Source organism: Gossypium arboreum, chromosome 4, assembly GCF_025698485.1.
Source record: "Gossypium arboreum isolate Shixiya-1 chromosome 4, ASM2569848v2, whole genome shotgun sequence".
In the NCBI taxonomy this organism is placed as follows: domain Eukaryota; kingdom Viridiplantae; phylum Streptophyta; class Magnoliopsida; order Malvales; family Malvaceae; genus Gossypium; species Gossypium arboreum.
Genome location: NC_069073.1, coordinates 7191689 through 7218764, shown reverse-complemented (window position 1 = coordinate 7218764; position 27076 = coordinate 7191689). Strand labels below are relative to the sequence as shown.

Genomic DNA, 27076 nt, shown 5'->3' with positions numbered 1-27076 from the left:
ATAATATTTTTTTTAAAAATACAGGTTCTATTTAAAATAGAATTAAGAGGCGACATCATGCCTTAATATACACTAGAGTTTGCTGCCTCTTGTATTTGATTTCATATACTCATTTGATAATTGATTTTGGAAATCCTAAATAGATTTCATATACTCATATCATATTTGATTTTGAAATATAATTAAGTCACCCCTTAAAATTATAAAATATTAAAAATAGACATTGGGGTGCTCCTAAATATGTATCTGCCTTGTTTACATCGTTCATATGGAGTAGCACGTATATATTTAGACGTTGGGGTATGCCACTCAAAATGTTTGTTTACATTGTTCATAGTATTCACGTAGAGTAGGATGTATAAAATTCATAATATGAGAATATATAGAAAAGGCAACTATGGTTTACGTTATGTTTATGCAGTAGGGTAGGATGCTTGCATTGCAATGCCACAAAGGCCTTCCTTTGCATCCACATCTCTTTGCATCCTAATGTAGCCTTCTTCACCCCAGCTACTGCCCCAAGAGTTCTTCACCAACCAATATTTAGTCCCACCATCCTCTCCATATCCAACAGCCGTCACTCCGTGGTCCAGGTCGGTGCCACAACTTCCCGTAAACACACCACCCGAGTAGAACTGGAAGTCGAAGCCCCCGGCATCGATGGCAACAGAAACAGGTTGGTTGGCAACGGCCTTCTGCAGTGCATCTTCACTATTGGCAGGCACATCTTCAAACCCATTTATCTTAGCCGCATGCTTGGCTTCTTCGTTGGTATTGCATGTGCCATCAACTCCCTTGTAGGGGTAAATGGATTCGGTTGTTAGGCCTTTGTTCTTCTCGATGAATTGGAATGCATCGTCCATTAGACCACCTTCGCAGCCTTGATCCTCACCCTTGGTGTCACAGTCCACCAGTTCCTGCTCGGACAACGAAATTAACTTTCCTGTTGTCAATTTAGTAACCCCTTCCATGGCTGCCACGGCCGAGAACGCCCAACAGCATCCTATATTTCAGCATCACATGATCGAGACACACACATAGTTAGAACACAACACAGACAAAGAAGAAAGCATAGTAATATTTTAGTAGTGTTTCTGAGAACAAGATATTAGAGCAGACCGCATTGGCCTTGGTCCTTGATAGGTGTAACAGCTCCTTTCTTTCTCCAGTCCACGGTAGAAGGCAATGCGGTGGCGTTCTCGTATTTGAAAGTGGTAGCCGTGTTGGAACACATATGGCCCTTAAACCCATTTCGAGAAGCAGTGAACTCTTGGTTGGTTAGATCTGCAAATTGGTTCACACCGAGCTTGTACGGCTTGTTGTTGGCAGCATTGAAAGAGTCGATGCGTGCCACATTTTGTTTGAAAATCTGGAAACGCTTTTGCCTCTCGTTGGTGTCCTTGTAAACTCGTCCGAATTGGACCATCCATTGTTGATGCCTCTCGTACATGGATGCATCTTCCAGAGCAGTGCGGGATGTGGCTTCACATACACCCAATATGAAGAATAGTAAGGCCAAATAAAGGAATTGATGATGAAGCTGGTTTTTGGAAGCCATGGTGGAAGAAGAGTTTGCGATGAAATAGAAAAATGAAGAGGCACACCAAATGTGATGAATTCCTACACTTATATATAGTCCAATTCTTTCCCCATCTTGGCTTTCTGCTGCGTGCCCTGCAAAGTCTTGTTGATGATAATTGTTTTGCTAAATAATTAGAAAAATGATAAGGCACACCGACTGTGATGTATTCTTAATTTGGAAACTATATAGTCCAAAGTCCAAATTGTTGCGATGCATATTTGAGGTGTTTTCAGGACACATATCTTGTCTATATGCTTGCCCTTCAACATCCTATGATAAAGACCCATTGTCAGCATTGTTTGATAAATTAATCTAAATCAAGTGCAGTTTATTTGGAGACTTAATTTGTAGTTTATCGAATTAATGCAATTGGGAAGCCGGAGGAGTCTGATTTTGTATTCAAAAGCCCTCGCATGAATGAAACCAAACAAAATTGCTATCTCACCCTGCCCTTTCGTTCATGTCACCCTAAAACATGAGCAATGTCATGTTGGATTATCACCTTTGAGCATGACCCAAAAATATAATATGACTATTTATTTGTGAATTAAAAATATATGTTAGCTTGTTTCCATGGGCCAAGAATTTGGTGCATGAATAACATGTATATAACGGTTCAGACCTTATAAAGTTGTTAATTGCTTAAGTTGCTAACTTAGAATGAAAGTTTCTAATTACAATGATGATTAGGACTTGATATTGTAAAAACTGTAAAAAGAAAAAAATTAATGAAGAGCACCAAAATTTGTGTATGTAAGTTAGTTTTCCTACATTTGTTGTGCTTAGCTCAGTGAGTAATTCTATTATTTTTAATATACAATACAACAAATGAATCACGACTATCACTCTCAAATTTAGAGATATTACATTTGTATTTGACAAAATACGTTAGCGAATAAAGATATATATAGATAATTATATAAACAAATAAAACAACTTAATATAAGCAAATATTTATATAATAAAATTACAATTTGATCACTAACGTCTTTTTGGTCACCCGATGTTAGCGGTTACCCGTATCACATTTTAGTTTATATAATAACATTTTTTTAAACTAAGATTTTATGCTGCACATTGATTTCATGCAAAATTATTAAAATTTGATTTTTAAAAAAGTAAAAAAATTCTGAAAAACATTGAAAATAAAAAATTTAAATTAAACAAAAATATATGAAGTTTTTTAAAAAGGTAATGTGAGAGAAAATCCTGGAAAATTCTTTTTAAAATTTCCAAAATTTCTCTATTTGTATCATCTATATAAAAATATTTTTAAGGATCGACTTGTATAAACAACGAAATAGAAAAGGTTGAGAAGATTGAACACATTTTATGTGGAAAACTTCTTTGAAAAGGATAAAAACCACGATTAAAGAAGGTTTCAACTTTTCACTAAAAAAGTAAACAAATGAGAGTACAATATGGAGAACATAAACTTAAATGTACTAAACGTATAAACCTAAAGCCCCAAAAATAAAGCCCTAACTTTCATAGAGCAAACTCAAAAACAAAACCTTTACTTTCATAGAGTCCTTTCAAAAGGGATACAAAATTTTCTCCATAGTTACCACGAAAACTCTCACCAAAACTTATCTACGACTACATCTTGTTGCCCCCAAAAGAAAGGCCCTATACTTCTACATATTTTATTGCCTCTTAATTTGCCTTTTAAACAGGGATACAATGACCGCTTTTATAGGTAAAGATTAGTCGTCTAATCAGACTAAAATATCCATGAAGTAATTAGAGTTTAATTGGAAAAAGATAACATAGTTTAATTGGAGAAGAAACCCGATTTATGTGGGGAACAAGTTGCCACGTTGCAACGTCTCCATTTGTGTCGTTACGACGTCTTCCATCATCTCAACGTCGAGAGGCTTCTCGTCATGATGTCACTGTCTATTCGACCGAAAATACGAGGTACAACTCACAAATATCCACCTTGACTCGTATTTACTATACCTTCTTCTCCATGCCTCGTCACGAGCCGAACTCGATCTTTGAAGAATGTTAACGAAACCCAAACCATTCTTGAACTTGGAAATCGAAAGACTCCTAGTCTTCAAATCAAGGTTGTATAATGCAACTAGGGCCACTGATACACGAACAGACGTGCTTCACAACAAGATAGAAAACATCGAGAAAATTAACTCCCTCCACTTGACTGTCACCCTTTGCGACCAACCTTGCTTTAAACACTCTGCTTTATCCGGAACTACTACAATCTGAAATCTTTGATACCACTGAACTTTTCGATATCTAAATTTGTTAATGCCATCCCTGAAAGGGTCGATTGCAGCCCAAACCAAGATCTGTTACCAATTTGTTGGGGATTGACCCGTATAAACAACGAAATAGAAAAGGTTGAGAAGATTGAACACAAATTTTACGTGGAAAATTCCTCCAAAAAGTATAAAAACCACAAGCAAATGAGGTTTCGGCTTTTCACTAAATAAGTAAACAAACGAGAGTACAATATGAAAAAAATAAACTTAAATATACTAAACGTACAAACCCAAAACCCAAAACCCCGAAAATAAATCCCTAACTCTCATAAAGAAAACTCAAAAACAAAACCCTAACCCTCATAGAGTTATCTCAAAAGGGGTACAATATTCTCTTCATAATTATCACGAAAATTGTTACCAAAACTCTTCTGCAAGTACATCTTATCACACCAAAAGAAAAGCCGTAGTAGTACATCTTTTATTGCCTCTTACTTGGCCTATCAAAATAAGGATACAATAACCCTTTTATAAGCTAAGATTAGAGGTCTAATCGGACTAAAATATCAATAAAGTAATCGAGTTTAATTAAGAAAAGATAGTAGAGTTCAACCGAGGAAAAACCCAATTTATGTGGGGAACACGTTACCAATCCACATTTGTGTCATCACGATGTCGTTTGTCATTGTAACGTCGGAAGCTTCTTGTCGTGGCGTCATTTGTCTGCTTCGGCCGAAAATACAAGGTACACCCACTAATATCCTATACCGATTCTTTAAAAATATACAAAATTAGTAAAGATTTATAAAACGATAAAATCTTAAAATAATTAAAATTATAAAATTAAAATCTAACTATCCTAAGCTTATCTACATATACAGTTCCAGAGTTGCTGAGAGTAGCCTTTGACTCCAAATAGATTTATTTCTAAAGCTCACTCTCGTTCTACTTTTTTGGGTCTTAAGTAATGGTGTTGGAGTCTTTTTTTAAATTGAATAGTGCATTATATATACACACACGATTTTCAGGGTGTTGAAAGGAAACGCGGTGTGGGTGAAAAGACAAATAGAAGAATGTTTATTGGGTCAATGCTACCAAACTACCAACGCAAATGTGGAGGTGCATACTATGTATTGCCGCTCAAATTCTAGCAACTCAACTGAGCTTAGAACTAAATATACCAATTACGAGCCTAAAGGATGGAAACTACAAATGCCACTTCACCTTCTCCAATCCATAAAAAATGAAATTTCTAATAATTTTTATAACTTTTTTAATTTATCCATTTTTTTAAAAAAATTTTAAGTTTAATTTTTTTAAATTTCTTTTATATAATTTGTTTCTAGAATTTCAATATTTTTATAACTTTTATCATTTTTATATCTTAAATTTTTAAAATATTTTTAGAATTTTATATGTTTTAAATAAAACTAATATCAGAAAATATAAATATTAAAGACAAAATTATCATTATACTAAAAAAAAGTGTCATTATTCCACAAAAGTGCTAGGTGAGCCAAAAATGAAACAAATTTAAAAACATCAGTGAAATAATTGAGACTTGACATGTAATAATTAGAACAATTGAGTCCCCTTAATATAAAATATTTGATTTTGCAATATAAATAAGTCACCCCTTAAAATTATAAAATATTAAAAATAGACATTGGGATTCTCCTAAATATGTATGTGCCTTATAGTGTTTGTTTACATCGTTCATATGGAGTAGAATGTGTAAGGCCCAATTTTTATCTGGGTTTATACAAAAAAATAAAAAAAAGCAAATCAAAATATATAAAATAATAATAATAATAATAAAGCCCAAAGTCCAAATTTATGCTCCATTAAACAACTCTAAATAAACCTAAATTAAACCTAACCCAAACAACCCAAACCCCAACTTAATCCCTGGCCCAACAAAACCCATTACACCCAATTAATAAACGGCCCAAAGGAGTCCAATAATGTGAAAACACCAGAAACTCTAGGGGTTTCTCGAATGTGCTAAAGCAACAACAGATCGATCCCACTAGTAGTTCCCACGCACGGCTTCCACGAGCGGCTTCTTCTGTACTGCCATTTCTCCACACTTGCAAATGGAACACACAAGAAGGAGCAAATAACAGAATACGTAGCGGATTACAGCAAAGCAATTCAAGTTTTCTTATTTATTTTATTTTCATTTTTCAGCTATAAAAAGGGACTGAATGTACTATGTATTTTGGGGGGACGCATATTACGCACTCATACTACATACTGATACTCAATAAAAATTCAAAGGATTTTTTGGAAAAGGTGATTGCTTTTTCTTAAATCTCTTTAATATTCTGTTGATCATTTTTTATTTCTTTTGTTTTTATCATTTACATTTTAAAAAAAAAATGTGAAAAGAAAAAGGGGGGAATACGAAGAAGGCAATTAGAATTTTTAGAAGGTGATTTCTATTTAAATTTCTTTAAATTTTAGCACTTTCTGGCGATTGATCTTTTTCAATCATTCGTCATTGCGTTTAAGAACAAAAGGAAAAGATAGAGGGGAGTTTACCTTCGAAAACGAGCCATCGGAGTCCTTATCTCCTTCGAAATCGAAGCCTGAGATGGGGATTTTAGAGTGTTAATCAGCCGAATAGTGAAAGTGGGAATTTTCTTTGTTTTTGAAGTGGCTAGGGTTTGGTATTTGAGAATCGGTTAAAGAACGAGAGAATTAGGGATTTGCTTTCATTGTTTAAAGAAAATAGCAGATTGCCATCCAATTTCTTTTAGTTTTAACGTTAAAAAATGGCGTCATTTGGTAAAACAAGAAAGCTCGCGCGTTGACCCAATGTGTAAGCTGGGTATGCGCATTTTCACTTTAAACGGAAAATTTTCGCGACCAGTCCCTCCCATTTGCGCCACCCTTAATTTAATCTTATCCTATTTCTTTCATTTCTGCCTTGAAGTTTGCGAGCTATTCCAATTCAGTCCGCCATTGAGTGTTTTTTTTGGAGTTGGGAACATTTGCACTTTTAGCCCTCGTGCATTCACGCGCATTGTATTTTAGTCCTTATGACAGTTTCATTGATTTATTTTATTTATTAATTATCTCTGTTAGTTTAATTTTATTTCAATTAAGTTTTTTTCCATTTTAATTTGTGTAATTCATTATTTCTTTTATACATTCATTTAGTGTTTATCTCTTAAATTTTTTATACATTTTAAATTACTTTCATAAATTACTTTGTTTTTATTATAAAAGTATTATTTTAAAATCACCTTTTATATATCATATCGTTTTAAAATTTTGTACAATATTTAATTTAAATTACCTATATATATAATTTATATTAAAAATAGTTTTATTTTATAAACATTAGTAATTCTATGTTATTATATATATATAATTTCTTTTAAATCAGTTATTTGCATCTCCTTTTAAATTTATTATGTATGTAATTTATTCTTGAAAAACATATTTTATTATTTCTTTGTTATTTAGGATTCTTTCATGTATATATAGTTTTATTATATATTGGCTTGTTATTCTTTTATGTATATTGTTTATTCCTTATTTTTATTATATCTTCATTATATATATTGTTTACATCAATTTTTATTATTGTATGTATATTATCACCTTTAAATAGATATTTATTGTTTTTAAAATATTTTTGTATGATATTTGCTCAATTTCTTCTTTCACAATATTTTTATTTTAATATCCATTTACATATTTTTAAGTTTTATTTTTATATATGTAAACCATTTCAAACCCTATCATGCATTATTTATTTGTAAGTTTTTCATATAGTTTTTAAATTGTTGTGTTTTATATTGGCTCTTAATGTCCATATTGCTCTGTATATTATGTGTTGAGTTTTATTTTTCATATTATTTTATATTGTATATTGTCAATCAGTCTTTTGTACTATTACTTCAATTTCTGTTCATCTATGTTCGAAAATTGTTATATTTTATTCTAATTTATTAACGTTGGATGTGAGCACATTGTTATTGTATGTTCGTAAATTTGTTTTTTTCTTTTCATGACTATAATAATTTCACTCATTAAAAGGATATATTACTCGTGTATATTGTCCAATGTTCGTAATTTCGCCTTTTGTTTATTTTCACTTTTGGTTTTAAAGTTAATTATTCCCTTTTATTTCAAGTAAAATTAAGGCGTTTTGAGATAGTTTACAATGGTTTATTTAAAAAAAAAATCAAATAAGACAATGTTCAATATTTGGAAATTCGAAGAATCGTGCCCTACCGTGCTGGGTTTCGATTTTTCGTTGGACTAAATATCTGGATATCCTTTTATTATTTTTAACCTCTTGGGAGTCAAAAAATCAATTGTGTTTTCAAAGGTATGAAGAATCGTGTCCAATCGTGCTGGATGTGATGCTGCATACCTTTGAAACGAGAGAATTTTGATGACCAGTTTACACCACTCAAACATTTTAATAAGAACCATATTTCAAGATTTCTTTTCTAAAATTTTAAACATAAGGACAACATGTGATCAACATGTGAGGGTGCTAACCCTTCCTCCTACGTAATCGGCTCCCGAACCCATTTTATTTTATTTTTACATAGATTAAAAATGTTTTAAACGAAATGTCTTATCAGATGATCCAATCACACCTAAACAAAAAGATTGGTGGCAACTCCACATGTTGTTTAAAAGTCGATTTCTGTTTTTTCCCTTGAAATGAAAAATGGTTTCGACAGCTTCGCGACTCCGCTGGGGATTGAACAAGAGAGTCAGGCCATAAATTGATTATTTGCTATCCTTTTTTCCTTTTGAAAATTGGTTTTGGAAATTATGTTTCTTTTGATTGCATTGTTTGTATGATTGTTGTGGTCTTGTGGAATAGTACTGCATTGTATTGCATGACCGCTGTAGTTATACCTATTAAGTGGGAGTAAGAAACTATGCTTTCGTGAGGTTTTCACCTCCGCATGGGCTAGTGGATTTCTTCCGGGATACATCCGTACCTATGATTTTGTGAGATTTTCATCTCCGCATTGTCATAGGGAAATGTATTCTCTTGAACCGAACTCGATTCATATGAGCCTATAATGGGTGAGAATTGAGGAATTTGCTGGTTCAGGTACCATTTCTCTAGAACCGAGCTATATGTAGTGAACCTTGAGAATCCACCTTAAGTAGAACCTTGCCCAAATTTAGTGGTTACCTGAATAGGTACTTTATTTGATATTTATTTCACCTGTACTAACGTGTTTTGTTTTTGTTTTGTTTATAACTGCATTGCATTCATCTCATACATTTGCATTGCATTGCATCATTGCATCATTTGCATTAGATTTTCATAAAAGGGTCCCTAATTAGTTGAAATCATTTCAGTTAATCTGAGAACTGATAAAAACTTACCAACCAAGTGTCGTTACGGTACCCGTGCTAAGACAAAAGATATGGACCAAAGATTGGAAAGACTTGAACAACTTCAAAGAGAGATGTAAGATCAATTGCAAATGCAAATGCAAGAGCAACTGGCAAAGATCCAACTTGATATGATAGACCAAGTACTAGAGTCTCAAAGGAATGTGATGAATCAGCTGTCCCAATTGCTGGCTAAGGGGCTAGAAAAAGGAAAAAGCTCTATGATCAATACTGGGAATGACAATAAGGAACTTCTCTATCCTCCGGGTTTCATCTCAACAAATGTTCAGACATGTCTACAAGATGCACCTATTATTAGAACTCAGCAATATTAGGTTGGTACCTCTTCACCAATGGATTACTCGATAGGCTTAGGCTCTAATCCGAGGGGCAACTTAACCAATCTTAAAGTTCCTGATCTGGATGAAATGGAAAAAGCAAAGAGGGAATTGCCAAGAGAACTTGAGGATCGGTATAGGTGGTTGGAGGAAAAATTGAAGATAATAGAGAGTGTTGACTTCTATTGTGGGATTGACGCCAAAGATCTGAGTTTGGTCCCCGATCTAGTACTCCCGCCGAAATTTAAAACTCCAGAGTTTGAAAAGTACAATGGGACTAGTTATCCTAAAGCTCACATTTGTTCTGTCGAAGGATGACAAGATATGTTAGTAATGACCAATTATTAATACATTGCTTCCAAGATAGTCTGATCTGGTCAGCAGCTAGATGGTACAATCAATTGAGTTGTGTTAAAATCCATTCATGGAAGGACTTAGCACAGGCTTTTATGAAGCAGTATGGCCATGTAACGGACATGGAACCCTATAGAATTACCTTGCAGAATATGGAAATGAAGCAAAATGAGAGCTTCAGGCAATATGCCCAAAGATGGAGAGAGGTAGCAACACAAGTACAACTGCCTCTTCTGGAAAATGAGACTTTGATACTTTTCGTCAATACTCTAAAAGCCCTGTTCATTGACTATATGTTGGGAAGTGATACTTTGAGCTTTTCAGATATAGTAATGTCAGGTGGGATGATTGAAAATGCAATAAGAAGTGGGAAGATAGATAGGGGAGAAAGCGCCGAAAGGTTAACCCCTAGAAATGAGGAAATGAAGTGAACATCATGAGTATGCCTTCCAAATTGGTCAACATAGGGCAGCCAAGGGTTGTAACCACTAGTTATCAAAGAGAATTTGAATGACATATTTAAAGAGAGGTTCAGGGAATAAAAGTTTACAAACCCTTATGTACTTAGGGGTGTTTTAAACAATGGGACTGTGGAAGAGATCATTTTATTTTTAGAGCTGATTTAGAGTAATATTCAAAACACGCTTGTTGCCTTAAGCCTAGGGGCAATAAGAATCCTTTTGTGAAATAGGCTTGTGTCCAAAAATTTTTATTTCAATAAAATGCATTCTTTTTGAGTAAATATTCTTTCATTCTTTATATATTCTTTTGTTTTTTGGACTATTTTTTTTAAAATATACTTTCATTCTTCATTCATGATCATACCATATAAAAAATCATCATTGGAATTATTTATTCTTTGGAATTTGCCTTTGTACCTACAATAGGTTCCCAGATATCAATGACATGAGCAACGCTGTAACTGACTCCCTTTTGGGGTGAGATATGTGTTTAAGTGGATCTCAGAACTTTGAAGATAATAGAGATTGTGACTTATTTCCTGATTTGTTAAGGACGGTAGAACAAGATGAAAAACGAATCCTACTTTACAAAGGATTAATGGACATTGTGAGCAAAAGGCAAAGATCGAAGCCTGGGTCACCACAAAGACAAAGCGAATCGTTATTTAGTTATTCCAAGAATTCAAAGATATTATCGCATAATCATGTCAGGATATGCTTAGGATACTAAGATTTGTGGACGCTAAAAAAATGTCTATATAGGTGTCAGAAGGACACATGTTAATGGTTTCATGGTAGCCATCCTAATCATGAGGTTTGGGTATTGATGATCCACCATGGAAGGGGATGTCATTCGTTAAGCTGTATTTAGGGAGACAAGCCACATTCATTTCTTCACAGACTTTCTCTATATGGGGCATGGATGTTATCGGACCATTCTCGTCTAATACACATTGATTCATCTTGGCAGTCATTGATTACTTCACGAAGAGGGTGAAGGTCGCTTCATATGCCAATATTACAAGGTCAACAGTCATCAAATCTCAAAAAGAAAATTTACTAACAAGTAATGTCAGAAAGGATCATTTCTAATACAACTGCACAATGACAAAAGTTTGCGGTCTGTTCAAATATCAGAAACCATATTACCATGCAATAAAGGCATCCAAAAAGAAAAACAAAAGTTCAAAAATAGAAAAAGAAAAGGGAAAGCAGTAAAACCATAAAACAAAGGTCATAGTGAAAGACGACTGAGCATTGCAAGGATTGGCATAAAAAAGTTATCATTTACCCTCTATACTTATCGAACATTGGCCAGGACCTTTTTTGGGGCAACACATTGCTCATTGGTTTATGGGATAGAAACGATTTTGAAGATGAGGTTCTTTTTCTCCGAGTCTTGTTAAAGTTGAAGTTGGATAAGGCAAAATGGATCTAAGCACGATATGATCAATTGAATTCGAAGAGAAGAGATTCTATCGTGGTCTAATGCACTATAAATGAATGACATGAAAATTCTATAAGGGGAACTTGATGTTGAAGAAGATCCTTCTTATACAAAAGGACTTCAAAGGAAGAAATATGCCGAACTAGGGGGGACCTTATGTAATAAAGAAGGGAGCATTGATATTGAAGGAAAGGATTTGCCCGGTTTGGGGAATTCAAAATGCAGTCAAAGAGTATTCTACCTAAAAGGGAGAGGCCAATGTGAAAACCCGCAAAGGGCGCCTTGAGACCTTTAAAACAAAAGAGATCAAAATAAAAAATAAAAATAAAAAAAAGAGAAGAAAACTTAAAAAAAGAAAATAAAGAAAAAAGAAAATAAAAAAGAAGAAAGAAAAAGAGAGGGCAAGGCGAAAACCCGCAAAGGACGCTTTGAGACCAAAGGGGATTTGAGTTGAAAACCTGAAAAGGGCGGCTCAAATTTGGATTATAATGGGGCATACTGTAGTCTTGCTATGCCTGAATTAACAATGAAAGAAGTATGTTACATCTTGGGGCATCAACAAAGTACTTCGGATCCCCTAAACACAGATTGAGCTCAGAATGGTCCTCAAGAAGTTGGTACAGAGAAGCTCAAGCTGCGATATATAGGGCACCTAGCTTTCCATTTTTACCCATTTTTTCTTATCTTTATTACCTTATTCTTTTCAGGTCACTTCCCAATAAATTTCTTTCTTGGTTGTATTTGTTTATTTGTTTCAAGCTATGTTCTCAATTAATTCCTTTCTTGTCCATGGTTATGATCTTTTTCAAGTATTTTGCATTGAAATAACGATTTTTGGGCAATAAGAACCATATTTCAAGATGTCTTTTCTAAAATTTTAAACATAAGGACAACATGTGATCAATCTGGTACCAGTTTTTTGGGCGTAGTGAGGGTGCTAACCCTTCCTCCTACGTAATCGGCTCCCGAACCAATTTTTTTTACATAGATTAAAATTTTTTTAAACGAAATGCCTTATCAAGTAATCCAATCACACCTAAACAAAAAGATAGGTGGCGACTCCATATGTTGTTTAAAAGTTGATTTCTGTTTTTTCCCTTGAAATGAAAAATGGTTTCGACAGCATGTATATATATAGACATTAGCGTATGCCACTCAAAGTGTTTGTTTACATTGTTCATACTACATTCACATAGAGTAGCATGTATAAAATTCATAATATAAGAATATATAGAAAAGGCAACTATGGTTTAAGTTATGTTTATGCAGTAGGGTAGGATGCTTGTATTGCAATGCCACAAAGGCCTTCCTTTGTATCCACATCTCTTTTCATCTTAATGTAGCCTTCTTCACCCCAACTACTGCCCCAAGAGTTCTTCACCAACCTCTCTATATCCAAAAGACGTCACTCCGTGGTCCAGAGCTGTGCCACAACTTCCCGTAAACACACCACCCGAGTAGAACTGGAAGTCGAAGCCCCTGGCATTGATGGCAACAGAAACAAGTTGGTTGGCAATGGCCTTCTGCAATGCATCTTCACTATTGGCAGGCACATCTTCAAACCCATTTATCTTAGTCGCATGGTTGGCTTCTTCGTTGGTATTGCATATGCCATCAACTCCCTTGTAGGGGTAAATGGATTCGGTTGTTAGGCCTTTGTTTTCTCGATGAATTGGAATGCATCGTCCATTAGACCACCTTCACATTTGATCCTCACCCTTGGTGTCCCGATCCACCGTTCTTACTCGGACAACGAAATTAACTTTCTGTTGTCAATTTAGTAACCCTTCCATGGTCGCCACGGCGAGAACGCCCAACAACATCCTATATTTCAGCATCACATGATCGAGACACACATATTTAGAACACAACACATACAAAGAAGAAAGCATAGTAATATTTTAGTAATGTTTCTGAGAACAAGAAATTAGAGCAGACCGCATTGCCTTGGTCCTTGATAGGTGTAACAGCTCATTTCTTTCTCCAGTCCACGGTAGAAGGCAATGCGGTGGCGTTCTCGTATTTGAAAGTGGTAGCTGTGTTAGAACACATATGGCCCTTGAACCCATTTTGAGAAGTAGTGAACTCTTGGTTGGTTAGATCTGCAAATTGGTTCACACCGAGCTTGTACGGCTTGTTGTTGGCAGCATTGAAAGAGTCGATGCGCGCCACATTTTGTTTGAAAATTTGGAAACGCTTTTGCCTTTCGTTGGTGTCCTTGTAAACTCGTCCGAATTGGACCATCTATTGTTGGTGCCTCTTGTACATGGATGCATCTTCCAGAGCAGTGTGGGATGTGGCTTCACATACACCCAATATGAAGATTAGTAAGGCCAAACAAGTGAAATGATGATGCTGTTGGTTTTTGGAAGCCATGGTGGAAGAAGAGTTTGCGATGGAATAGAAAAATGAAGAGGCACACTAAATGTGATGGATTCCTATATATATATATATATATATATAGTCCTATTTTTTCTCCATCTATTCTTGGCTATTTGCTGCGTGATGAAGACCCAATATGAGAATTATTTTCATAAATTAAAATGAACCAGCTTTTAAGTTGATTTGAAAGACTTATAGTTTATCGTAATATTGATAAATTGGAAAAATTGAACGGTAAGCTAATTGTGAGGAGTTATCTATCCTTGGTGTCACTATCAAACAAAGAACCAAAAACCAATTTTTTCAAGTAGGCAATGGACACCCTTTCTTATGAATTGAAATAAAGTAGATTTTTCGATTTTTCTAACAATGTTTCTTACACATCCGTAGATATACCAGAAACCTATGCTTCCATCCCTCTATGTATGTGCTTAAAATTTAATTAATTGAAGTCTTAAATGGTTTGAGAAAGGAAAGGGACTTAGGCGAGGAAGGACTTCGGATAAGAGGGAGTATACTAAACACCTATGGATTGCGTAATGATATAGTGTCCATTTAGAGATAAAAAGAGAGGTCCAAGTGCGTGAAGGATGAGAATAGAAAGACCAAGTACTTCGTAGCTAGAGCTAGAAATAACTGTATCCATAGGCTTAGAATTAATGTTGTTAGGTGAAGGATATAAAGAGCTTTGAAAACGCGTAAAAGTGTTGGGTGCAATGATAAATTACTTTGCACTCGTTGCGAGTACTTAATTTTGAGTTTGAAAATACATTATTGAAAAGAAAACCACAAATCTCAAAAGAATTAGACTTCTTAGAAAGTTTAAAATTTAAGTATAGTTTATTTCAATGGGAGGATGGTTTATTAAATTTACCATGGTATAAATTGAACTGGGTGAGGGTGAATGATAGTGCCCGGGATAGATTTTTTGGGAATTAGATAGTAAGGAGATAAATATAAATATAAAATGAAAGAATTATCCACACAAAATCTCCATTTTTACTTTCGAAACAAAGCCTTAAATTCCAAGAAAATTCAAATTAACGTTGGCTCGAAGTAATACTAAGTCAAAAACTTTAAAGAATAAGGATAAAATTTCCTGCCCATTAAAAAAATACTTCATTTCTATTCAAATTCTACAAAGGGATAAAAATAAATAAGTTGCATAAATAAAATCAAGTGGTGTTCTAACATGGCATGTTTTAGCTGAAACATAGATAGTTAATGTTCCAACAATCTCCCCTTTTGACATTTTGAAGGAAAAAAAACACATTTTAGCTAATGATTAAAAAGAAGTAAATAATTAGAAAATAAGTCTCCCTCTAACTTACAGTATAACACCCCATACCTGGTCCAGTCGTCGTACCTAAGTTACATGATATTACCACTCTAAAAGTTAATACTGTTCACCAATCAATCAAACATAGACAAAAAGATAATTTCCATGCTATTCAATTATATCGGGACCTAATTCGAGCTTACGGAACATTTAAAACAAGCTAACAACAATTCTGGATTAAATTGAAACTTTTATAAAAATATAGGTAAATAGTGAAAACATGGGTCACATGGCCTTGTGGCCAAGCCATGTGACAGGGCAGAGATCGTGTGGTGCAGGGACATGGCCGTGTGGCGAACCGTGTAGTAGAGCTTAGACAGTGTAGGATGAGACATACGGTCGTGTCTCCAAATAATGTAACCAACTGGTTTCATGTGGGCCTAAAATCACTAAAAATTAAACAGTGCACACAGTCGTGTTATAGACCGTGTCACACAACCATGTGGGGTACATGGCCCTGTGACAGATCATGTCACAGGCCGTATGTACACAAAACACCTTCAAACTCAAGCAATGTCATCCATTCTTTCTTAGAAATCAAGATATACCTTTTATATCTATTTATACCAATTCAAACCTCACCAAAACATGTCAAAACATGCTAATTTAACATTTAATCTAAGCTTAACCAATATGCCTCATTTGGCACCACAATTCAATCATGAAACATCAACCATTCATACCAAGATTTTCATGGCTAATCATACTTATACAATAATCATTACTTTAACTAAGATATCAATAAGCAAAGTTCAATAAGTGACCTAAAACATAAGAATCTATTTTCACAATTTAAGCATACCTTACTAAATCATGCCTTTAACCATTTTATACTATTCAAGTCATTCACTCTAAACATAAAAAATTACCAACATTAAATATCAAGCCATGCTATTAGCTAAACTTACACATAATGTCATTCAAATATTGGCTAACATCATCAACTTACTAAATGTCAATTAGGTACCAAGCATTTAATATATCAAGGTTAATTATAATCTTATTCATAACCAAAGTACTAAAACATGATCATTAATTTGCAAAGTAGGCATCCTATATACATGCCACAAGTCCACATTTTCAAACTTCAGAAATCTACCGAGTCAAAAGATAGTAGGTGTGAGCTTCCGTTGATTCAATTGACACGTTCAGAATGTCCAAAATCTACAGAACATAATAAAAAAAGTAAGTATATAAAATACTTAGTAAGTTCATACAATTCAATTAAATAAATTACCTTACTCATTTAATAGTTAAATGCAAATAGCTATTCAAAATATTTTCCTATCATGACATAGTTCAACAATTCGAGGTCAATAAGTAATGTACGTACAGATATTCAAAGTTCATATTTCATCCAAATTAACATCATAAACTCATACTACTTATCCTTTGAATTACAGATGGAACTTCATAAAAGAAACTCAATATACGAGTGCAAATAACATTTAATGCTTGTCCGAGCTAATCAAATACAAAAATATATGTGTTTTGTTACTCGCCCGGGCTAAACCTTTGACAACACAAAAACTAACTTGGCCAGGGCTATAAATACATGTAAGGTTATCGGTCTAGGCTAAACCTTTAAAACGACAATAGATTATCAGTCCAGGCTAAACCTGTGTCACATGTATATTTGAGTTTGCAACAAATGCTAGAGCTCGGTCCAGTCGGGAATCAATCTGTAATCTCATATATGAGACTTTTACTAGTCTATCAAAATTATCTCAACAAATCAATTCAACCTAATTTCATTACTAAATAGTTTGATTCCGACTTACATTGGTTTATATGTATAAGTAATTAACATAATTTAACAACGAATTTGAAATCATGTAAGTCATATGAACTTACTTGACAAAATGGTAACACTGTAAATACCAAAGGCTATTTGACAAATTTTCATTTTTTGCCTAAGTCGACAACTTGATATGCATAAATCTAATGTTGGTTGAACCTTAAGCTATCAACAATGGCTCCTCAAGCTTTTGTTTCTGTAACACCCCTAACCTGTATCTGTCACCGGAATAGGGTTATGGAGCATTACAAGAATAAACAGATCAAGTACAAACATTTCATATTATTTAATATTCATGTCATATATTATTCATAAAGTCCCTTATATAAACCCACGAGGCTCAAAATACACCTTCGAATCAAGTCGGGACTAAATCGGGAACTCAGAGATTTTTTCGTGAAATTTCAAAATTTTACTTAGGTGCAGAGTACATTCCCATGTGGTTAGGCCGTGTGGCTCACACAACCAAGAGACATGCCCGTGTCTTAGGCTGTGTGGGAATTCAAAATGGGGCACACAGCTGTGTCCCAGCCCGTGTCTATACCAGTGTAACTCTTTGACTTGGGTCACATGGCCAAGTCACACGCCCGTGTGCTAGGCCATGTTTAGGTGCAGGGGTCACACAGCCAAGCCACACGCCCGTGTGCCAGGCCATGTGATCAATTTTGAGCATTTTGTTTTGAAATTTTTAAGATGTAGGGGACACACGACCAAAACACAAGCCCATGTGTCATGTCGTCTGCCATACATGGCTGAGACACACGTCTGTGTCTCTGCCCGTGTGGATGAAAATAAGCCATTTCTAAGGCCACATTTCTCACCCAATTTGTCTTCCATCTACATTAACACTTAAACACATTCACCAACTAGCTCAAGACATTCAAATCAAGCCAAAATCATACCTTAAACATAACATATTACCACACACAACTAATGTCCTCTTAGGCACCTCAATTGAAAATTTATTATCATGTCTACTAAGTGTTCTGAAAATTTATTATCATGTCTACTAAGTGTTCATATTTACTAAATAACCAAATGCATATATGCAAAATCAAGCTCAATACTTCTAACATGATAAATCCACTTATATATATATATATATATATATATATATATATCAAAACATATCAAACATAAGCCATTCAAATGGCTATTTTCAATCAAACATTTACATGCCAACATTTTCGCTAATTTAACCTATACATGCCATTATAACCAAAATAAGTTTACTATTTATACCGAGATGAGCCAAGGGATAGTGTGATGATGCTCCGACCAACCTCCAACCTTCACGAGCTTCCGAGTACTATAAAATAAGGAAAATAAAACAGAGTAAGCATAAAATGCTTAGTAAGTCCGTATAATAGGAAATTAACTTACCATTTAATTCACATTTAAGGTAAGCAAATAAACAAACTCAATTTGGCCATTTGCCTAAACACATATCCTTATCAAACATGTTAGTAATGTAGTTCACATAAATTCCAAGAAACATGAATGAGCTCATCAATATTCAATTTCCACATACATGTATTTATCATTTCAAGTGTCCATGAACATGTACATATCATATCTTTGTATTTCAAGTATTTTTCATAGTAATTCATCTCGAATTCATATCATCTCATATCAAAACTTTACCCGTTGAATCATTTAAAATATCGATGGATACAAGGGTAGTACACATGAAGTGTACGAATCTAAAATCTGTCAATTCATATTCGGGGGTGCTCATTAGAGCACATAATTGGGAGGTCCTCTCTCGAGCCATATAATAGGTAGCTCATGTAAGCCATGTAACAAGAAGCTTATCCGAGCAGTATAACAGGAAGCTCATGCCAGCCAATAATGGGTAGCTTTGAAGAGCTAGTAATCGGAAAGCTCCGGATAGCCATATATCGGGAAGTTCAAGCGAGCCACATCAGGAAACTTCAGAGAGCCATTAATCAAGAAGATCACAAAGAGCCTTTAATCGGAAAGCTCACGAAGAGCGATATATCGGGACAGTCATAAGAGCCATGGTGTGCCTACAATACATGCAGAATTACAACCAATCAGGATGCTCCAAAAAGCTATTAACGGGAAGCTCGCAAGAACCATATAATGGGAAGCTCGAGAGGGCCATATATTGGGATGCTCATGAGAGCTAATAACGGGACGCTCTTTTGAGCAATGGTGTGTCCATAACATATGCAGGACCATGACCAATTCGAGAACCCTGTATCCATCGAATCTCATTTATCCAAACAAGACTTATTATTTGTCGGGAATTATTGGATATGCAATCAATTTCATACATATGACATTTATAAAATTAACATATGCAACATTAAATTCAAACATATAAATATACACAATTTAGTTACACGAACTTACCTCGATAATTGTTCGTGTACGCAAAATCTACTAATCCTACACTTTTTCTTTTCCACGATCTAACTCCGTTTTTGATCTATCCAGACCCATACGAATGAATTTAACATAAACTAAATACAATTCATATTCAATTCAGTCCATTTCGCATCTTACACAAAATTACCATTTTTCTCCTATACTTTTAATTAATTCCAATTTCATCCCTAGGCTCGAAAAATAAAATTCATGCAATTTAATCCTTATTCTAAGCCTAACCAATTTTTACATGTCACAATAGAAGCCCATATATTTCATAAAATTTAGAATTTTTCCATGAATTTTATAACTTTTCAAATTAGTCCTTAAATCATAATTTTTTCAAAATTCCCTTTACAAAAGTTGTTGATCTATCAACAACCTTTCTTTTTCTACCATAAAACTTCATAGTTCAACTATATTCATCCATGGTAAAACCCTAGTACTTTGATAACTTTGCAAATTAATCCCCGAGATAGCTAAATTAAGCTATTATGATCTCGGAAACATAAAAATTACTAAAAACGAGACTTGAATACTCACCTAATTGAGCCAAAGTAAGCTTGTCTATCTTCAAGCTTCAAACTAGGGTTTCCATGTCTTTTGATTTTAAGAAAGATGATAAATGATGATATTTTATGTTATTTTATTATTTATCATCTTTTCATTCATCTTTAATTAATTTTCCATGGATGACTAAGCATACTTATCTACTAACTCCTCTTAATGGTAATTTACCATATAAGGACCTCTAATTTTGAATTCCATAGCTATTTGATACTTATAGCTACTAGAACTCAACTTTTTCATTTCATGCAATTTGGTCCTTTTATCAATTAAACATGTAATCGGTAAAATTTTCTTAACAAAATTTTCATACGATATTCCTATCGTAATGCAGACCATGCAATAATATTAAAATAATTTTTCTTACGGGCTCAGATTTGTGGTCCTGAAATCACTGTTCTGATTTTACTGAAAACGGGCTATTACTGTTTCTCTTATTTCAGTGGTAAAAATGCTAAGTGGATGATGATGGTTTCATTTTTATATTTTTAATTACTTTATTTAATTTAATTTCAACTAAAAATCTCCCCCAACCGTCCAATGTACTTAATTATGATCATATTACATCATAAACCCCCTACAAATTTATTGATTGAGCCATTTAACTAATAAAATTCAATAGTGATTAAGTTTTTGCGTCTTTTACGATTTAGTCCTTTTCATTTAATTAACTATATAAATGTTAAAATTTTTGGATCAAACTTCAATATACCTATTTAGTAACGTCGTAAATATTTTTAAATATTTACGGGCTCGGTTCACAGAAATGATGTCTCGATACCTTATTTTCCAAAACCACTTGACTTTAGAGACAACCACTTCTACTTGACTAATCGTTCATTTAGCAAAAATTACTAGATAAAAATTCAATATAATACTATATTCGACTTATAAATATTAAATAACAATATTTATGGACTCACTCGTTGGAATTGTGATTTCAAAATCACTGTTTTTGGCACCACTGAAAAACGAGCTGTTACACACAACATCATACTAGAACCGCCCTTTTGACATTATCAAATCAAATTATCTTCCAAGGAGTTCAAATGTAATATAAGCATGGAGTATAAAATTGAAAACTTAAGAAAGCATTTTCGAAAAAAAATCGAAATCAAGTTTAAATAAGCATTATCATCAACCACCATCAACAACTTAGCATGAGCCAAAGCTCATTTACTGCTAATCTTCTCCCCCTTTTGGGAAAAAATGCCAAAGAGTTTCCTCCTGTGAAATTGACTTCAAAATAAAGAACTCCCCCTAGGAGAATTCATCACAAAATATCATGTTTAAAAACTCCTCCTATTAGCTTGGGCTATAAACATGTATGTTTATTCGTCAATTAGTCAACGAAACATCTCAAATCACAAAGGATACATAAAGAATGATCAATGAAAGTGCACAACCAAGGAATAAGATATTAAATCTGAAACAAATTCCAACCAAATAGCACCGTTGTAAAAATAACAAACTAAACCCGCACCATGATCACCAACACGGGGCATCAAGAAAAAGAAAATATGCATTCTTTGAAAACCAAATCAACAAAGTAAAATGCCGTAGCCATCAGTCACCTTCTCATCTAAAATTTAAACATTTGCTGCTAGTTATCCTTCCCTTACCAAGTTGTCTTCTCCAAGTTGCAAATCAACTCAACAAACTTTACCTTTTTGACAACCAAATCAACATTGATTGAATTTAATTATGCCATTAAGAGATCTAAAAATCTATGTGTTTTTGTGTAGCTACAACACAGTGAGTTGAGATTGTCCCATCTAATGTTATGACAAGGTGTCGCGATCATCCCTCAATTTGATTCCATTTCATTGATTCTATTTGCCTTTTTCTTCCCAAAACTTTTCCATTGGCAAAAACAGAAAGGGGGTGCTGCTAGTATGATTTGGCATACGGTAATATTTTAGCCCAAATATATGAGAAAAATTAAGTCGACTCAACTTAGAGTAATTTAGATATTTAATTTAATATTAAATTAAATCATTCTTTTTCATTTATTTGATTACTTGATGAACATACTAGAACAAAAGTTGATTATATATAAATTGATCATCCTTCTATCTATTAAAGTTACACATAAAACTAATAGCTTATTTATAGTATGAAATTAACATCGTCTCCAAGTAACTAAAGAGATAAACAAACATTTAAAATAAAAGAATTATCCACAAAAAATCTCTATCTTAACTTTCGAAGCAAAGCCTTAAATTCCAAGCAAATTCAAATCAACGTTGGCTCCGAGTAATACTAAGTCAAAGACTTTAAAAAATAAGGATAAAATTTGTTGTCCATTAAAAAAATAGTTCATCTCTCTTCAAATTCTATTAAAGGATAAAAATAAATAACCTGCATAAATAAAATCAAGTGGAGCACAATACAATGATCATTTGTTGATTCGATTCGTAATAAAAATATACAAGTCACAAGTGCCAACCAAAACTCTACACTTTATCTATTCCAACTTCTTGCTCCATGTAATGTTCTAACATGGCATGTAGTAGCTAAAACACATATAGGTAAAGTTCTAACAATCTCTCCCTTTGACATTTAAAAAAAAAAAACACATTTTAGATAATTAAAGTCCCAACATCATTAATGTTGTAACTTATGTGGTAGTGCATATTTATTTCATAAAAAATTCAAATAAAAATAATTTAAAATTTGATGATTTTTTTAAAAAAGAGGGTTCATAATTTTTTCTGAAAAATTATCCTCGTTAGCAATGAAGTATATGTAGGCTCCTATGTAGGTTACCATATCAATACCATTAAAATTTTAACAGTTTGGTGAGTTTTTCAATAAAAAAATGAGTAATTTGAGTAAAATTTGAAAGTTGAGGGCCAAAGTGGTCTTCAAAAAATTAGGGTCAATGTTACAAAATGAGTAAATATTAAGAGCTAAATTTGTTATTATGTCTATTTAAAATAATAGTTTACGTTTAATTGCTATCATCAATTTTGTAGTGCAAAAAAAAAAAAATTGTTGCTAGTGTTGTCGATTATACCATTAGTTGCGACTCACTTTGCAACTAGATGTAGTGTAACTTATCTATTTTATTGGCATATTTTGACTTGATTATCTTGATTATCTTCATGCATCTTTCTAAGGATATTAAACATAATTTTTTGAGATTACGATTGACGAAGAAAATTGGTAAAGCCAGATTATTTTAAAGGAGTCCTAGTATAATTTAGTTTTTTTTTTTGTGAAGAAATACCACATCGAAGAAGTTAAAGTGAAGAAGATATCTTATTGGGGTCCGATTTCAATGTTTCAAGGCAATCATACTAACTCAATTATAAAAGTTGAATAATGCCTATAAATTGGGGACTTAGTTATTGTTTTATGTATAACAGATAGAGAAGACTAATCTGTTCGTGAAAGGAACTTATTTTTGTTAATAAAATCACTTTAGAAAATAGTATTTTTAGGCATATCAGAAGTTTTTTCTTAAAATCGAGCCCTTATGATATATATAATAAACTACAACCAAAATTATATTTTTGCTTTGTGCGAAGGCAATCTAATAAGTGCATAGAATGAAAAATTTGTTTTACTTTCAGTAGGAAATTTAAATCTCTATATAGACCGGTAACTATGAATATTCTTGTGAAAATTGAATTTATTCTTAAAATAAATTGTCACTATTTTTCGATAGAATACCGATGCTCAAAAAGTGTATGTCAGCAGGTTAACTCATAATTCCTATTTATAGTGAAATAGTACAAGATTTTTGTTTGAATAATGTCTAATTAAATAATAATATTTTAATAGAAAATACAAGTTCTACTTAAAGTAGAACTAAGGGGGCAACGTCATGCCCTAGTATACACTAGGGTTTATTGTCTCTTGTATTTGATTTCATATAATCATTTGAAATAGACATTGGGGTTCTCCTAAATATGTATGTGCCTTGTTTACATTGTTCATATGGAGTAGCATATGTATATATAATGGGGTATGCCACTCAAAGTGTTAGTTTATATTGTTCATACTACATTCACGTAGAGTAGCATGTATAAAATTCATAATATAAGAATATATAGAAAAGGCAACTATGGTTTAAGTTATGTTTATGCAGTAGGGTAGGATGCTTGCATTGCAATGCCACAAAGGCCTTCCTTTGCATCCACATCTCTTTGCATCCTAATGTAGCCTTCTTCACCCCAGCTACTGCCCCAAGAGTTCTTCACCAACCAATACTTAGTCCCACCATCCTCTCCATATCCAACAGCCGTCACTCCGTGGTCCAGAGCGGTGCCACAACTTCCCGTAAACACACCACCCGAGTAGAACTGGAAGTCGATACCCCCGGCATCGATGGCAACAGAAACAGGTTGGTTGGCAACGGCCTTCTGCAATGCATCTTCACTATTGGCAGGCACATCTTCAAACCCATTTATCTTAGCCGCATGCTTGGCTTCTTCGTTGGTATTGCATGTGCCATCAACTCCCTTGTAGGGGTAAATGGATTCGGTTGTTAGGCCTTTGTTTTTCTCGATGAATTGGAATGCATCGTCCATTAGACCACCTTCGCAGCCTTGATCCTCACCCTTGGTGTCACAGTCCACCAGTTCCTGCTCGGACAACGAAATTAACTTTCCTGTTGTCAATTTAGTAACCCCTTCCATGGCTGCCACGGCCGAGAACGCCCAACAGCATCCTATATTTCAGCATCACATGATCGAGACACACATATTTAGAACACAACACATACAAAGAAGAAAGCATAGTAATATTTTAGTAATGTTTCTCAGAACAAGAAATTAGAGCAGACCGCATTGGCCTTGGTCCTTGATAGGTGTAACAGCTCCTTTCTTTCTCCAATCCACGGTAGAAGGCAATGCGGTGGCCTTCTCGTATTTGAAAGTGGTAGCCGTGTTGGAACACATATGGCCCTTGAACCCATTTCGAGAAGCAGTGAACTCTTGGTTGGTTAGATCTGCAAATTGGTTCACACCGAGCTTGTACGGCTTGTTGTTGGCAGCATTGAAAGAGTCTATGCGTGCCACATTTTGTTTGAAAATCTGGAAACGCTTTTGCCTCTCGTTGTTGTCCTTGTAAACTCGTCCGAATTGGACCATCCATTGTTGATGCCTCTCGTACATGGATGCATCTTCCAGAGCAGTGCGGGATGTGGCTTCACATACACCCAATATGAAGATTAGTAAGGCCAAACAAGTGAAATGATGATGCACCTGGTTTTTGGAAGCCATGGTGGAAGAAGAGTTTGCGATGAAATAGAAAAATGAAGAGGCACACCAAAGGTGATGAACTCCTAGACATATATATATAAAGTTCTGCATCTATTCTTGGCTATCTGCTGCGTGATGAAGACCCAATATGAGAATTGTTTTCATAAATTAAAATGAACCAGCTTTTAATTTGATCAGAAAGACTTATAGTTCATCGTATTATTAATAAATTGGAAAAATGGGAAGGCACGCTAATTGTGAGGAATTATCTATTCTTGGTGTCACTATCAAATAAAGAGCCAAAGACCAATTTTTTTCAACTAGGCAATGGACACCCTTTCTTATGAATTGAAATAAATTAGCTTTTTCGGTTTTTCTAACAATGTTACTTACACATCCGTAGATATAACAGAAACCTATGCTTCCATACCTCTTATGCATGTGCTTATAATTTAATTAATTGAAGTCTTAAATGATTTGGGAAATGAAAGGGACTTAGGCGAGGAAGGACATTGGAGAAGAGGGAGTGTGCTAAATAGCCAAACCGTGTAGTAGAGCTTAGACTGTGTAGGAGGAGACACATGATCGTGTCTCCAGACCATGTAACCAACTGGTTCCCTGTGGACCTAAAATCACCAAAAATTAAATATAGCGCACAGCCGTGTTATAGACTATGTGTGGGGGCACATGGTCGTGTGACAGACCGTGTCACAGGCTGTGTGTACCCAAAACACCTTCAAACTCAAGCAACGTCATCCATTCTTTCTTAGAAATCAAGATATACCATTTACATCTATTTATACCAATTCAATCCTCACTAAAACATGTCAAAACATACTAATTTAACATTCAATCTAAGCTTAACCAATATGCCTCATTTGACACCACAATTCAATCACGAAACATCAACCATTCATACCAAGATTTTTCATGCCTAATCATACTTATACAATCATCATTACTTTAACTAAGATATCAATAAGCAAAGTTCAATAAGTGACCCAAAACATAAGAATCTATTTTCACAATTTAAGCATACCTTACTAAACCATGCCTTAACCATTTTATACCATTAAAGTCATTCACTCTAAACATTAACAATTACCAACATTCAATATCAAGACATGCTATTACTTAAACTTACACATAATGTCATTCAAATATTGGCTAACATCATCAACTTACTAAATGTCAATTAGGTACCAAGCACTTAATATATCAAGGATAACTATAATCTTATTCATAACCAAAGTACTAAAACATGATCATTAATTTGCAAAGTAGACATCCTATATACATGCCACAAGTAACCACATTTTCAAACTTCAAAAATCTATCGAGTCAAAAGATAGTAGGAGTGAGCTCCTGTTGATTTGATTAACACATTCAGAATGTCTAAAATCTACAGAACATAATAAAAAAGTAAGTACATAAAATACTTAGTAAGTTCATACAATTCAATTCAATAACTTACCTTACTCATTTAATAGTTAAATGCAAATAACTATTCAAAATATTTTCCCCATCATGACATAGTTCAACAATTCCAGGTCAATAAGTACTGTAGATATAGATATTCAAAGTTCATATTTCATCC

General features: G+C 33.9%; 2 protein-coding genes, 2 long non-coding RNA genes and 1 pseudogene across 4 annotated transcripts; all 5 read right to left on the bottom strand.

Annotated features, from left to right (window-relative positions):
• Positions 1 to 317: 317 nt before the first annotated feature.
• Positions 318 to 1606, bottom strand: LOC108459593 (senescence-specific cysteine protease SAG39-like). Its single transcript, XM_017758995.2, has 2 exons — positions 1120 to 1606; positions 318 to 1003 (listed from the first exon to the last, which is right to left on the bottom strand). The coding sequence occupies exons 1-2, from the start codon at positions 1556 to 1558 to the stop codon at positions 414 to 416; spliced, it is 1029 nt and encodes a 342-aa protein (XP_017614484.1). The 5' UTR covers positions 1559 to 1606; the 3' UTR covers positions 318 to 413.
• A 1319-nt stretch (positions 1607 to 2925) lies between these two features.
• On the bottom strand, positions 2926 to 4502 carry LOC128291833 (uncharacterized). Its single transcript, XR_008281770.1, has 2 exons — positions 4457 to 4502; positions 2926 to 3894 (listed from the first exon to the last, which is right to left on the bottom strand). It is a non-coding gene; the product is annotated as an uncharacterized LOC128291833 (long non-coding RNA).
• A 977-nt stretch (positions 4503 to 5479) lies between these two features.
• On the bottom strand, positions 5480 to 6623 carry LOC108458233 (uncharacterized). Its single transcript, XR_001867261.2, has 2 exons — positions 6352 to 6623; positions 5480 to 5896 (listed from the first exon to the last, which is right to left on the bottom strand). It is a non-coding gene; the product is annotated as an uncharacterized LOC108458233 (long non-coding RNA).
• A 6427-nt stretch (positions 6624 to 13050) lies between these two features.
• LOC108460013 (senescence-specific cysteine protease SAG12-like) lies at positions 13051 to 13488 on the bottom strand (annotated as a pseudogene).
• A 10869-nt stretch (positions 13489 to 24357) lies between these two features.
• On the bottom strand, positions 24358 to 25506 carry LOC108459737 (senescence-specific cysteine protease SAG39-like). Its single transcript, XM_053027234.1, has 2 exons — positions 25062 to 25506; positions 24358 to 24947 (listed from the first exon to the last, which is right to left on the bottom strand). The coding sequence occupies exons 1-2, from the start codon at positions 25498 to 25500 to the stop codon at positions 24358 to 24360; spliced, it is 1029 nt and encodes a 342-aa protein (XP_052883194.1). The 5' UTR covers positions 25501 to 25506.
• Positions 25507 to 27076: the final 1570 nt, after the last annotated feature.